Below are 15,856 nucleotides of genomic sequence, written 5' to 3'. Positions count from 1 at the left end.
ACCAGATCAAGGATTTTATTTTCATGAAAGGAAATATGTTCTTGAATAGAATTTGAAAATACTTTAGGACCACCTATATTCAATTATAAAGCATGTGTCAAAAGCCTACATTATGAAGTGGAAATACCATAACAGCTAGAAGAGCTGGTATGAGAATAAAAATATAATGTTAGAGCAAGTAGATTTCTCAGGAGGTGTTATGTGATACATGTTGCTGACATTTCTTCTTCCTAAGTCTTCACTGGACTGAACCACTAAAAGAAGCCATGCTAGAGCTTGACCAAAATTGGGGCTAGGTTTTGGAGAAGACTCTTGAGAGTCCCTTGGACTGCAAGGAGATACAACAAGTCCATTCTAAAGGAGATCAGCCCTAGGTTTTCTTTGGAAGGACTGATGCTAAAGCTGAAACTCCAATACTTTGGCTACCTCATGCGAAGAGTTGACTCATTGGAAAAGACTCTGATGCTGGGAGGGATTGGGGCCAGGAGAAGGGGATGACAGAGGATGAGATGGCTGGATGGCGTCACCGACTTGATGGACGTGAGTCTGAGAGAACTCCGGGTGTTGGTGATGGACAGGGAGGCCTGGCGTGCTGCAATTCATGGGGTCGCAAAGAGTTGGACACGACTGAGCGATTGAACTGAGCTGAACTGAATCTCTAGAAACTAAAAAATGCTGGCCCTCAACATCTGCAGTGTGCTTGAGCAGAAAGAGCCAAAGATACAGGAGAAGCTTGAGCATTGCATGAGAAGGTCCTTCAGGTAGAAGCCAGTATTTAGGTTACAGGAGCCGCACTTGTCTGCTTGCTGGACCGTGCTTAGTCACTCAGTCATGTCCAATTCTTTGTAAGTCCATGGACTGTAGCCCACCAGGCTCCTTTGTCCATGGGGATTCTCCAGGCAAGAATACTGGAGTGCATTGCCATGCCCTTCTCCAGGGGATCTTCCCAACCAAGGGATCAAACCCAGGTCTCCTGCATTGCAGGAGGCAGATTCTTTACCATCTGAGCCACCAGGGAAGCCTGAGAATACGGGAGTGAATCCCTTCTTCAAGGGACCTTCCCAACCCAGGAATCAAACCAGGGTCTCCTGCACTGCAGGCGGATTCTTTTCCAGCTGAGCTACCAGGGAAGCTCACTTGTCTGCTTACTGGGAGGCATATTTGGGGAGAGAATCCTCTGATCCTGCTGGTTCCAGCAGCCCTGGCAGAAGCAGAATGTTCTGTGCAATTTTGAAAAGCTTATTTCCCTCATCTCCAGACCTCATGCACAAGCAGGAGAATTGCCAACAATTTAAGTTACTATGTTATCAATGCCAGAGGAACAAAAACTTCTTTGGCACTCCCTTAGAGACCCCAGGAACCGGAACTGTACAGGTTGGAGGGAACCGAGACAGAGGAATCAGGCAAAGAAATATTACAGCCTACTTGAGGAAGGAAGCCCAGCCAAACAATCAGAACCAGTGGCTCCTATTGAGAAATAATGGAAGAGACAGAAATCAGTAGAAGAGACTATAAAAGGGAAATGAGGACTATTCTCAAATAGGTAAAGTCAAAGTAAGAAAAAAAAAAAACCCTCTGGAACTAAAAATTGCTCACGAAGAATTATGCAATGAGTCTAACTAGCTGCTTTTAAAAATATCTGCAACAGTAAAATTTGAACAATATAAAACCTTTCCATTATTAAATTGCAGAGACATCAAAATCCAAAAATTAAATCCCACTGCCCTCCAGGTAGAAATCACGCACTCAGGTGGTTGGGGAGGACCAGGGTTCTTTCCATAGCAGAATTGTGGACTGTCTTTTATTTATTGACATGGATATAATTCTATCAGAATCTTCGAAGGGTCTGAATTAAATTATTTCAATCCCAAATCTTTCTTGGGAGCCCCACTTTTTAAACAATCCTAAGATTTGAAAGATCATATAAGACTATTTTAGCACCAGCCAGCTTCCCAAGTGGCAATTCAGGAGATATAAGAGACACAGGTTCAACCCCTGGGTCAGAAAGATCCCCTGGAGGAGTGTTCGACAACCCAGTCCAGTATTTTTGCCTGGAGAATCCTGTGGATTGAGAAGCCTGGAGTGCTACAGTCCATAAGGTCACAAAAAGTTGGACATAAGTGAAACGACTTAGCATGTACACACTAAAAATTGAAACAGACTGATCCATGGACCAAAAATAGTCACCCAAGTCAAAATCTTGTATTCTTAGAACCTAGATCTTAGTATAGTCTAAATTCATGTCCCAGTTTTCATGCACCACAAGAAAGATGAGTGAAAATCATGTTTCATATTTACCAGGAACCTGCATCTCTTATGTCTTCTGCATTGGGAGGTGGGTTCTTTTACCACTAGCAGCACCTGGGAAGCCCAGGATAGCATTCAGTCTATACCAGTTGTCTGAAAGCACAACCTTTACACTTACTCATTTCTGAGAAGTCTTCAAGTTACTGGGTAAATGGAATCCACTTAAATGTATAGCTTTCTCTCTCCAGAAATGATATTTAAGACTTCTTTGCCGTTGTATAAAATCTAGAAATTTATAAGACTGTCATTGCCAGGCACCAGGTCATATTTGAGATGTGCTTCTTCTGCTCCCAGCATCTTCAAATTCTATGAATTTCCCCTTATACCTTAAAGGTTCCAGCATGCCATTGTTGAGTTGACTGATTCAGTCTATTGGTGTCATCTTCATTCTTTCTGATGAACAGGGCATTAGTTTAGGTCTCTCCTGCTGTCTCCTGCTGCAGAATGGCTTGAGTCTGTAGACCTGCCGAAAGCCAAGTGCTCTCCCTGAGCCCTCCTCTGCTCTGGAGAAGTGGCGTTTATCGGTGTAACTGGGGCTGCAGGTGAGCCTTCTGCGGCTTTTGACCCCTGGAACCTGGCCCTTTTGATTCCTTCTGCCTAGTCATCTTTCCCAGCATTGTTCCTTTCCTGGACCTTGAAATTTGTGCCACTTTAAAAACAGCAGAAAAACATTTTTTTTTTCTTTTGACAGGATTGTGTGTGTGTGTGTGTGTGCGCGCGCACTAGTGAAGATGTGCCTCCAGTGTTCTATTTATATAAGTTATTCTCTGTCTTTTTAAGAAACACCTAAATGGGTCTTAACAGTTTAAATCTGCTTAATTCAGCCTCTTCTTTTCCCTTTTCTAGCATTAGCAACCTTTGTTCTGTTTTAGTGTTTGTTAAGCTTTTTGTTGTTTTTTATGGGCCAAGATACTTGCTTTTCTAGCATATTCCTCTTGATTTTGTCTTGTATAGGGTAACATATCATGAGAGATATGAAATCAGTGAGTTCTAAGTCTTCCAAACAAGTCCATTGTTCAAAGTAATCTTACCCAATTTTGTTCCTGATGAATTATCCACTTGGGAGGCATTCTCCCATTGAAATAACATCTAAACCAGAACTGAACCTGGTCTGTTATTTGCTAGCTTCTTTTCCCTTTGCTGTGTATTTACCCCACAGTCCTAATTTCATTAATTTCTCAGGAAAAATCCCTCAGAACAGTGATTCTCATCTGGGAGTGATTTGGCTGTCTCTCCCAAGGAGATATCTGGCAAAGTCTATAGACAAGTTTGTCGTAACTGAGGGTTGCTCCTGGCATCTGCTGAGTAGAAGCCAGGGATGCTAGTAAAAATCCCACAGTGCACAGGGCGTTCCCCACAGCAGTCACTTCTCTGGTCCCAAAATGTCAGTAGTGTCAAGGTTAAATCCTGCACCAGAGGATAGAAAATACATTCATGCCTCTCAGTAATAGGTCACCTTCAAATCACCCTAGGAATGGCATTCAAGGAGGCAGTGCTCTTCTTCAGAGGCTTGTCTGCAGCCGGGGCAGTTCTGTGATCACTTGTTAGAGCTGTGCTATGCTGTGCTAAGTTGCTTCAGTTGTGTCCGACTCTTTGCCACCCCATGGACTGTAGCCCGCCAGGCTCCTCTGTCCATGGAATTCTCCAGGCAAGAATATTGGAGTGGGTTGCCACAAGAATACTGGAGTGGGAAAGGGATCTTCCCAGCCCAGGGATCAAACCCACTTCTCTTGCACTGGCTGGAGGGTTCTTTACCACTCGTGCTACCTGGGAAGCCCTTCTTGTTAGAGAGGCATCATGTCTAAGCAGTAATCCAGTCACTGGATAATTTTTTAATGGATTTGACCTGAAGCTTTAAGAGGGATCCTTTGAGTGTGTTCCTCAATGGCCTGTTCAGAAATACTGTGGTTTGCTCTAAATGCCTCCTGCCTCTCCTGGAGCCCCAACCATGGGTCATTAATGGCCTCTCTAGTGCTTCTTCCATCCTAAAGAGCAGCTAAGAGGAGCTTATTTTTATCTTGTCTTATCTGTGTAGGCAGGACTTCAATATGGCATTTTCCCTTCCTTTTGGTAGAATCTGCTGTAATCTCAGCTTTCGTCCACCCTGAACCTCTTACTTCCTTTCATATAGTCATATATATTTCCTTATGTTTATGTTATTCTTCCATAGCTACTGTTCAGATAAGACTGGTTACTTGTTGATTTTTGAGCAAATTTAAATCTTAAACTTATAGTACCACCACAAAAAAAAAAAAACCTTTTAATGGGCTTTATCAGCAATTATAGCTATATTAATTCCTTTGACTTGTTTTTCTGAGTCCTGGAACATGGCACATCCCCTGGTAAAGACCTTCATTTTATTTGACCTTCACTGATGTATATGTTTGTGTCTGAGTCTCCAAACCCAAATCTGTTCAGATCACAGATTGTATAACCAGTGAATCTAGAGAAACTCTGAGAATATATATGAAGGACTCTTAGCAGGGCCCATGGGGAAGCTACAAAATCCTCTGAGATTAGCGCCTTCCTGTTCACTCCTCAGCACTGAATACAGTTTAAAACAATACACAGAAACTAACAGCACTGCCCACTGATTTCTGACATCAAATCACACATTAGATCTTGATAACCTACCTTAACTTAAAGTCAGGTCCTATGATTTAATCGAAACATAACAGTAAAAACAGCAAAAAATTATTGTGTGTGTCACTGCCTAAAATGTCGATGTTGTGAACATTACCCCTTCAGTGGTAAGGTTTTACAATGACAAAAAGGTGTTTTTTTCCCTTTAATCAAGTGTTTCTCAAATTAAGCAGCATATCTGACCCTGTTTCCACTGTTTCCCCATCTATTTCCCATGAAGTGATGGGACCAGATGCCATGATCTTCGTTTTCTGAATGTTGAGCTTTAAGCCAACTTTTTCACTCTCCTCTTTCACTTTCATCAAGAGGCTTTTTAGTTCCTCTTCACTTTCTGCCATAAGAGTGGTGTCATCTGCATATCTGAGTTGATTGATATTTCTCCCGGCAATCTTGACTCCAGCTTGTGTTTCTTCCAGTCCAGCATTTCTCATGAATTTCTCATGATGTACTCTGCGTATAAGTTAAATAAGCAGGGTGACAATATACAGCCTTGAGTACTCCTTGATTCATTGGGTCACAAAGAGTTGGACACGACTGAGCGACTGAACTGAACTGAACTGAGGGATGACTTGGGGAGGTTTTACAAAGTAAAAATGTCTGAATCCTGCTGTTAGAGATTCAGATATAAATAGTTTGAGTTTTGGCCTGGACATTAAAAGCTTCCCAGGTGATTCTCCAAGGTGAGAATTAGCAGCCAAATTTGGAACCATTGCCATGACCTAATCCTTGATGTGCCGTCATAGGTCAGGTCAGGGTCAGCTTCAGGGACTTGCATAGTGCTGGCTTAGTAAGGCCCATGCCCGTGCAACTGTGCTTGTAGAGCTAGTTCCTATTAATTATGGATATATGAAAAGAGCCATTGGTCTGGATGCACAAGTCAAAGTAAGCTGATACGATCCACGATCCACGAGGATCAAAATCCTTTGTTACATGTGCTTAATGATTCATTAAAGTCTAGAAGGCCACCCACCCCGAGACAATCTAGAAACTCCACTACCGATGTGTTGTACTGCAGACTTTTTAGTGAGGTCTCAAGGTTTGTTTTCAATGCAGCAAATCTAGAGAGTCTGGTAGTGATTATTATTATAACTCTTTCTCAATTTGAATGCTCAGAGCCAGATAAGGTGTAAACAAAGAAGTTAGATTGAGAGCAAAATAGCATCTTCTGATAAAACTGAATTTATGACCATTTGAGAGTCCTAATATTTCCTCCATTAAATTAAATATGTCCATATAATTGTAGCTTTAATTAAGATATCCATAATAATTAAGCCTTCCCCAATGACTCAGACAATTAAGAATCTGCCTGTAATGCAGGAGCCTCGGGTTCAGTCCCTGGGTCTGAAAGATCCCCTGGAGAAGGGAATGGCAACCTGCTCTAGTATTCTTGCCTGAGAATTCCATGGACAGAGGAGCCTGGTGAGCTACAGTCCCTGGGGCTGCAAAAAGTTAGACATGACTGAGCAACTAACACTTTCACTATTTTCACTTTCATAATAATGAAAAACAGGGCTGGATGAGTGCAGGCCTTCCCTCTTCAGCAGCCCCCTTTGAGCATGGAGATGCAAGAAGCAGATGAATCTGTGAGTCCTGAGAGGGATAAGGAATAATGCTTGCTCAATGTAAAAAAAAAGTCATATTTTTATAGGCTTATTCCATCTCAATTTGAAAATACATATAGATTGCCTCTTCAATTTTTTTAAAAGATTTTTTTTTTATTTGGACCACTTTTAAAGTCTATTAAATTTGTTACAGTATTGCTTGTATTTTTGTTTTTTGGCTGCAAGTCACGTGGGATCCTAACTCCCCAACCCACACCCCCTACATTGGAAGGTGAAGTCTTAACCTAGAACCACCAGGGAGTTCCCCATAGTACCTCTTATGTACCTAATTCTTACAAGATGCCAAAATGATATAAAAAATAAAAATATCTTCAGGGTGTTTAAAATCTGTCTGGGAAGCCTCAATACAGACATTAAAAACTTATTAAGACCAGAGGGCATGACTTAGAAAGGTTCAAATGATGAGTACACATGTGAAATGTTTTATGATCCCTTTGGAAGCTGTACGTGAAACCTGAGATGGACCTTGGTGAACAGGATAAGTATGAGGAAATGGAGGGAGAGTAGGAACTCAAGAGCATGCCAACATTATGTGCAAATAGGAGCGGCTTCCTAATAAACAGGGCCCAGTGTGAAATGAAAAGGTAGAGACCCCAGTTCTAATTATTAAGCATTTCAAGGTGTGATAGCAGAACATTAAAACAAGCGTAGGTTCTGTGCATCTTCAGAGATTACATGCCCTTGGAGCTTGTCCCAATTACAAATGAGGTGTCAGTGCCTCCTTGGGGGTGGTCAGTGTGCTGATCTTTTGTTTAGCTCTCTTCTCTGAAGATGGTTGAAAGGTGGGAGAGAATCTGGTACATAAGAAGCAGCTCATGGAAGCACCCGCCTTCCCAGGTGGCACCAGTGGTAAAGAATCCGCCTGCCAGTGCAGGAGACTTAAGACACATGGGTTCGATCCCTGGGTTGGGAAGATCCCCTGGAGGAGGAAATGGCAGCCCACTGAAGTATTCTTGCTGGAGAACCCCATGGACAGAGGAGCCTGGCAGGCCACAGTCCATAGGATCGCAGAGTCAGACATGATTACAGTGACTTAGCGCAGCACGGCGTGTGAGCACCCACGAATGAGGATGAGTTGCTGGCTGAATATATACCAGGAGAGGATGCTCGGGATTATTAAATTTGGAAGGCGAGAGGTCAGAGTTTTACAGGAAGGGATGAACAAATAAAAGAAAACACCAAAGGACTTTGAAGCTGGATTAGAGCCAGAGTGAAAATGGAAAGTTATTAAAGCAAAGTAAGGAGACGGATGTGAGCAAGTGAGGGACTAAGGCCTTGGAAGTGTGGTCTCTGAAGAGGAAGTGGCAGGCGTGAGGACTGGAAGGAGCTCCAGTTGCTGACCTCAGACTCAGATGAAGTAGTGCATGAGGAGGCATCGGCAGAGAAACAGAAGCATTTCCCAGAGGTTGGATGTGTGAAGCCAGAGCAGGAGGAGGACTCATGGGATCTTTTCTCAAAGTGCAATTTAATTGATGTAGAGAAATTTAGTTCAGAATATCCTGTGGACAAATACTTGGGAGCGCTAGACTCTGCTGGAAAAATGCCAGAGGTGGATGTGTGTCAGCTGAAATGATTTTTTTTAACATCAACATATTTGTAAAAACCCCATAGTACAGAGCATTAAAAATGTAAGTTTTATTCGTGGGTGATTTATGCTTAGGGAAATAATATTTAAATAAGAGAACTTTGAAATTAATGACTTTTGGGTAAACACAGTTTTATAAGAGCATATAAATGGGATTCCTGTTTATTTTGTGAAAGACTAAAATTCAGTTTGACTTTGAAGAAAGCCTTTGAAATGTGATATCTGAGATAATCATAAAATATATTTCATTTTAGTTATTTTAAAGGTTAAAACAGCATCATGTAAACAATAGTATAGAGTTTAATTTAAATAATTCTGATTGATTTTCAGAATGTAAATCTTTATATTCATTACTCTCATCTTAAAATAGAAATATAATAGCCTTCCATATTGGTTTTTGAGGTTTGTGTGTGTGTGTGTGTGTGTGTGTGTGTGTGTGTGTGTTTTGGTGAGGATGAAAGGAAATGGCTTTATATAAAAAGTGATTAGCCAGTATAAAATACATGAATGCATCCTCAGTCAGTCATGTCTAACTCTTTGTGATTTCATGGACTGTAGCCCACTAGGCTCCTCTGTCCCTGGAATTTGCCAGGCAAGTATACTGGAGTGGGGTGTCATTTTCTCCTCCAGGGAATCTTCCTGATCCAGGGATTGAACCCATGTCTCTTACATCTCCTGAATTGGCAGGTGGATTCTTTACCACTGTTCCACCTGGAAAACCCAGTATAAAACAGATGCTCAAAAGATGTTTATCCCTTCCTTTTCTCTGTATTAAATCCAATCTTCTTATCCTTTGTTTTCTCTCAGGTTTTTTTTCAAAAAGGTTTTTCAATAACCCCTTATATCTTTGTAGTTGTTGTTCAATCGCTAAGTCACGTCCAACCCTTTGCAACCCCCTGGACTGCATCACACCAGGCTTCTCTGTCCTTCACTGTCTCATGGAGTTTGTTCAAACTCATATCCATTGAGTTTGTGTTGCCATCCAACAATCTCATCCTCTGTCATCCCCTTCTTTTCCTGTCCTCAATCTTTCCCTCATCAGGGTCTTTTCCAATAAGTCAGCTCTTCCCATCAGGTGGCCAAAGTATTGGCGCTTCAATTTCAGCATCAATCCTTCCAGTGAATATTCAGAGTTAGTTTCCTTTAGGATTGACTGGTTTGGTCTCCTTGCTGTCCAAGGGACTCTCAAGAGTCTTATCCAGCATCACAGTTCATAAACATCAATTCTTCAGTGCTCAGCTTTCTTTATGGTCCAACTCTCACATCCATACATGACTATTGGAAAAACCATAACTTTGACTATATATGGACCTTTGTCAGCAAAGTGATGGCTCTGCTTTTTAATACACTGGCTAGGTTTGTCATAGCTTTTCTTCCAAGCAGTAAGTGTCTTTTAATTTCATGGTTGCAGTCACTCTGTGCAGTGATTTTGGAGCCCGAGAAAATAAAATTTGTCACAGTTTCCATTTCTTCCCCATCTATCTGCCATGAAGTGATGGGACCAGATGCTATGATCTTAGTGTTTTGAATGTTGAATTTTAAGCCAGATATTTCACTCTCTTCTTTTATTTTCATCAAGATGCTCTTTAGTTCCTCTTCGCTTTCTGCCATTAGGGTGGTAGCATCTGCATATCTGAGATTGTTGGTATTTCTCGTGGGAATCTTGATTCCAGCTTCTGTTTCATCCAGTTCAGCATTTCACGTGATGTATTCTGCATATAAGTTAAATCAGCAGGGTAATGATATACAGCCTTGACATACTCTTTTTTCAGTTTTGAACCAGTCATTCCATGTCCGGTTATAACTGTTTCTTCTTGACCTGCATATAGGTTTCTCTGGAAGTGGGAAAGGTAGTCTGGTATTCCCATCACTAAGAATTTCCCACAGTTTGTTGTGATCCACACAGTCAATGTTTTTAGTACAGACAATGAAGCAGAAATATTTTTTCTAGAATTCTATTGCTTTTTCTGTGATCCAACAGATGTTGGCAATTTGAATCTTATATACATAGATTTGGGCTTCCCTAGCTTTTCCACCTTAATAAAATCTTGAAACTTTTAGATTTATAACCTGTAGTCAACCCAACAGCCTTCACTGGTATTCATCATAAAGAGTAACAAAAGAATCTCTTATTGGTAAGATTAACAATACACTTGACCCTTGAACAATAGGGGTTTTGAATTACATGGGTCCACTTATACATGGATTTTTCTCAGTAGTAAATACCCCAGTACAACATGATCTGCAGTTGGTTGAATCAGGATACTGCTGTTGCAGAGGGTGTGCTATCAATCTTCTATGGATGTTCCACTATGCAGAGGGCCAGTAGGTGCTTCTAACAGTTATATTGTTCAAGGGTCAACTGTATTAGACATCTAAACCAATTAATCATATTTAAAGTATAAGAGATCTTAAAGCTAAACGTGTTCAATCCTCTTATTTATAGATAAATACACCAAATCCTAGAAAGGTGAAGGAAAGGGATTTGGGGATGGGGGGGGGAAGAATTTGTTTAGCAGTTGAATTACATTCCCTGCATAGAACCTCTCACACAGGGAAGAGGTGAAAGGAAAAGGGAGCAACTGTGAACTCAGTCGATTCATTTGCAAAATATGGTGCTGGGGAAAAATAAATATTCGATAGACATAAGTTGATAAACTTAAAATCTTGTGAGGCTCACCTTTACATATTTCATTTATGAGTATGGCTGAAACTGTGGACACGATGGTGGTGGTGGCTTAGTTAGTCCCTAAGTTGTGTCCTACATTTGCAACTCCATGGACGGTAGCCCATCATGCTCCTCTGTCTGTGGGATTTCCCAGGCAAGAATACTGAGGTGGATTGCCATTTCCTCCTTCAAGGGATCTGTCCCACCAAGAAATTGAACCTGGGTCTCTTGCCTGGCAGATGAGTTGTTTACACTAATTACGTGTTGGACCTTTATCACTAATAAGTGTATTTGGTTGGTTAATGAAAACTTTTCAAATGCCTAATTGAGTTATATTTTTCATCATATAGAATCCTGGTGAAATATTTATTATTTTGAGAGATGAAGTAACCAGTGATGCTGTGGAGGTTGAATTTACATCAAATAGTAAATGCATTAGAACACAGCCAGCCCTCTGGAATAAAAGTGTCTGGAGTATGAAAGCTTTAGGTAAGAAATTGTTTTATGCTTTAATAAATATAAAACATCATTCTGAGTTTCTTTCAATAAATTTCTGGTGAATGGTTTCACTTCTCTACAGAAACTAATATTGTTCTGCAGGTGTTTCCTGTGTTTAGCTTTCACACATCCAAGGCTGTTATTATTAATCTGAGTTTGCAAAAGCATGAATGTGTGAATTATGAGAAATTAGCCTATGTACCATGTGGTGAAATGACAGGCAGTAATATCATGTACTTTTAACTGTATCAGCAAAGAGCACTTTAAATGTTAGCTATTAAATTAAGGAATTAAAATCATTCGCTTTATTGTAACAGGATGAGCAAACATTTGGATTTTCATTTGTAATTTTTGTTTGTTTGTTTTTTGTTTCTGCCATGCCCCTGAGTATGTTTTTGTTTGTTTGGAAAGCATAGTTCCTTTTCACTATTTTATCATCTTGGTACCATATCTATATACAATCTCCCCTCTTTTCCTTTTTTAAATTATGAACCTAACCATTTATTATCCAAGTTTGCTTCAACATGATAAATCGTATCAGATTTAAAATTGCAGGTAAAATATACAGACTTGTCTTGATAATTGTACTAAAATCAAAATCCAATATATTAATTTCTGAATGTTTTGATATAAATGTAGGACTTGCTGGTTTTTTAAATCTATGGTATCCTTTTATAATCAGAGAATGAAACTTTATAAATGTGAATTTAAGTAAAGTACAAAGATATTCAATCTTATTATGAATTCGAAAATGTAGTAAAAAATTAAAGAGTATGTCAAACGCATCCAGAGCTTTTTTGCTTTCTTTTTAGAATATAACTAGTGAAATCCATTTACAGAGCATTTACAAATCTTTTCTGTTGTGTTGTATAAAGTATGTGTCCCTTCTGTGGATATCCTCACACAGCTTAGATCAGAGTTGGATTATAGAAAGGGAAGACTCTATAAACATCTTAGACACTGCTTCCTGTCATGGACAAGGACATGCAGAAGTGAAGTGAGAAAGAATTCTGTTTCTTTTGCTTTTCTTCCAAAGCCTCTTACTTCCTTATGTCATATTTTTAAAATGATTTAATGAACAGTAATTTATAATTAGTTTAGAAGTTAAGCTAAATCTAGTTAGACTAAAATCACTACAGAAAAATCAGTATTGCAAATTAAGAAGTACTGAGATAATACTTCCCAAATACCAAATCAAAATGTCAAATAAAATTATTCACATTAAGATTTTATGTTCAGTTTACCTAGTAGCTAAGAGCAGTGGAAAGAATAAAATGTCAAATTTCAGATGTTTTTCAGAAAAATAGAAAACTGTTATTCCATAATTTCTAAGATATATGAGACTATAATATTATCTTTGTGATTGAACAACTAATTTATAGTAAAAATAAATAAAGTATTATTTACCAGTTATGCTAATTAAACCTCTCCAACTCTTTTTTTTTCAACCAGTGTATTCTGTAAGTTAATGATAGATTGTCTTACAAAATGTTGCCTGTTAAGTAACAATATATAGGATAGTTCCATGAATAAGTATGGGACTATGGATGGGACATGGCTCAGCAGAAATGGCCCCAGAGTCTTACTTTCTCTGCCTCGTGGTACTGTTTCTTAAAAATTTTTGAACCCTAGCAAGAACTACATTTTACGTTACGATGCAGGATGTATGCATGAATACATAATGAAAACAAAGGTTTTAAAAGCAATATTTAGACTAATGGTTTCAGCCATGACATGTAAAGAGCTTCAAAGTTGCCACTCCCGTTCTTACAACAAGAAAAACCTGAACAAACTGAAAATCAGTGACTTTTCTTGAACTCGTTGGAGAACTGAAGTTGGAGGGCAAACAACCATTATAACATGTGGAGAGAAAGGTAAATCTAGAGTGACGTCTAAGATCCACTTACCTGGAGCCGAAGTCTCTGGAGCCATAATCTGGTAAGAACACCTAAATGGTAATTCTCGTGAACTGCTGAAGGCTAAGTGTGAACTAGCTTGAAAGTAAGAAACCCCTGGAGGCTGCCATCTTATGTATGCTGTGTGCTCAGTCACATCCGACTCTTTGTGACCCCGTGGACCGTAGCCCTCCCGGCTCCTCTGTCCATGGGATTTTCAAGGCAAAAATGCTGGAGAGGGTTGCCATTCCCATCTCCAGGGGATCTTCCCAACCCAGGGATCAAACCTGAGTCTCCCGAGTCTCCTGCATTGATAGGTGAATGGATTCTTTACCACTGAGTTGTCTTATGAGGCACCTATAATTTTGTGGAATTTATCTCCAGGAATCCCATCAGATTCACACAGTGAAGATCTGAGAAAGATCTGGAAGATTCTGCTGGGTCAGAGGAAACATAATCAAGGGGAAATACTCTCCATGTGTTCTCCATAATGAAGGTCTACTTTTCAGGGGGAAACACTTTCCCAGAGTCTCATCCTACCTGAGGAAGGGAGCCCCCTCTAGCCTTTCTGTCTCATTTAAGGGGGGAGAAAGAAAGCTATGGCATGGCAGAAATGCTAGTGGAGGTCACAGCAAAAGACACAGGCCCACTAAAAGACTGAGAATCACAAGATTAAAGTGCTCCCCCCCGCCCAACATGACGATTACCACAGCAGTGTAATGACAGTGGGTTACATCTTGAAAGTATGCAGATGCAGTGTCTTTCTGAGGAGCAGTACTTAGGGACACACAAGATCAAGAGAGAAGGCAAGGACGAGAGAGGAAGTCGATGACTTTGGCACTGACAGCTACAGCAACCAGTAGATACAGTCCAACTCCTAGATAGATTACTCTCACTACACCCTTACCTATTTTACTTCGTATAGCCCAAACAAATAGCCCTGGTGGCTCAGTCAGTAAAAAATCTGCCTGCAATATGGTAGACCCAGGTTCAGTCCCTGGGTGGGGAAGATCCCCTGGAGAAGGAAATGGCAACCCACTCCAGTATTCTTGCCTGGGGAATCCGGTGGACAGAGAAGCCTGGTGGGCTACAGTCCATAGGGTCACAAGGAGTTCGACACGACTGAGAGACTTTCACTTTCACTTTTCACCCCAAAAAACATATCTGCTTTTCGACAAGAAATTACAAGATATGCCAGAGAGCAAGGAAAAAACAGTCCAGAGCGATAAAATGCACATCAGACCAGACAAGTGTGACGCTTGTTAGACAAGTGTGACACAGATGTTGGAATTATCAGACAGGAAATTTTATACAATTATGATTAAAATGTTACGGGCTGTAGTGGAAAAGTAGACAACATGCAAGAACATATGGGTACTGTAAGTAGAGAGAAACATATTTTTTCATTTTTTTTTCACTGTTATTCAGAACCTCCTAAATTCACGTCATGATGAACTAGAGGGTCACAAACCATAGCTGGAGAAACTAAGTTTTGCAGCTGCACCAGGCAATATGGTAGCCACTGGCCACATCTGGTTATTTAAACTTTATTATAATTAAATAAAGTTTAGAATTCAGTCGCACTAAGCATATGTCAGGTGCTTCATTGGAACATATCCATCATCTCGGGAAGTTTGATTGGACAGCACTGACTGTACACTGGAGTTCCCTTTTCTCTACACCAGCTGCAGAGTAAGAGGGAGTACCCAGTGTGCTCTTGCAGGCTACCTATCTGTGCAGAATCTGCAGTGAAGTTAAGGAAATACTTAACTGGTGCCCAAAAGAGCTGTTTTTATTCTGTATTGAGCCATTTACTGGGAAACTTTAGACACATCTCTTGATCTTTCTGTGCTCGGTTTTCTTACTGATTAAACAACTTCTGTACTTGTATTTTAAGTACTCACGTACAGGATGTTTGGAGATAACGGAGATAATATATGAGACACCACTGAGACATCCAGCTGAGGAACAAAGTATCAGTCTCTCCCTCTAGCAAATCTCATAAACTTGAGTGGCTTTAAAACTTCCTTCTCTGCCTTTTGGGAGAGAATTGAAGTGTCTTTCTCTATAAATACTGTACTCCTCATATTGCCCACTCCCTCCTCCTGTGTTCACATCCCTTGATATAAAATTTGTCCCCTTTCACTCTTGGGCAACCATGCTCAGGAGCACTCCCGGTTCTGAATATCTCACGTATAACTCCTGTACCTACTGATGACTTCCAGGGCAGGAAATGATCTCAGTTAGTATCTCATACCATCTAATACTAGTCTAAACATATTTAAGGTTTTAAATTTTTCTTGTTCTGCTTCTTTGAATACCAAATTAAAATGGAGGATCTAACCCTGAAGTGGAAACATACCAGGGACGCTTCTCTACTCTCAGGGTTCTTTTGAAGAATACTGATGTTCCAAATTCAGGAGATGGCCTCTCTCTGTTGGTCTCTTTCCACTCTAGAAAAAGTGCTCATGTGACTTCACTTTCTAAAAAGCACACCTTCATAATGATGTCCACAGGTTCATCTCTGACAGGTATTGTTTTGTGTTACAGGAATTCGAAGCTTCTATAGTCCCCTTTTGCTAAAACTTATAAAAATACATGTGAAGGCTTTAAATGAGAAATGTTAAATAATTTTAAC

General features: G+C 40.1%; 1 protein-coding gene across 4 annotated transcripts in view; it reads left to right on the top strand.

Annotated features, from left to right (window-relative positions):
* The window catches only part of BANK1 (B cell scaffold protein with ankyrin repeats 1), a 340,384-nt gene that overhangs the window by 88,721 nt on the left and 235,807 nt on the right, over window positions 1–15,856 (top strand). For all 4 annotated transcript variants that reach the window (XM_069593619.1, XM_069593616.1, XM_069593618.1 and 1 more), the window contains exon 4: window positions 11,176–11,314. In XM_069593619.1, the coding sequence (XP_069449720.1) occupies window positions 11,176–11,314 (139 nt within the window). The remainder of the gene's footprint in view (window positions 1–11,175; window positions 11,315–15,856) is intronic.

The sequence above is a fragment of the Ovis canadensis genome, chromosome 6, assembly GCF_042477335.2.
Source record: "Ovis canadensis isolate MfBH-ARS-UI-01 breed Bighorn chromosome 6, ARS-UI_OviCan_v2, whole genome shotgun sequence".
NCBI classification, from domain to species: domain Eukaryota; kingdom Metazoa; phylum Chordata; class Mammalia; order Artiodactyla; family Bovidae; genus Ovis; species Ovis canadensis.
This window is presented reverse-complemented; position numbering and strand designations above follow the sequence as displayed.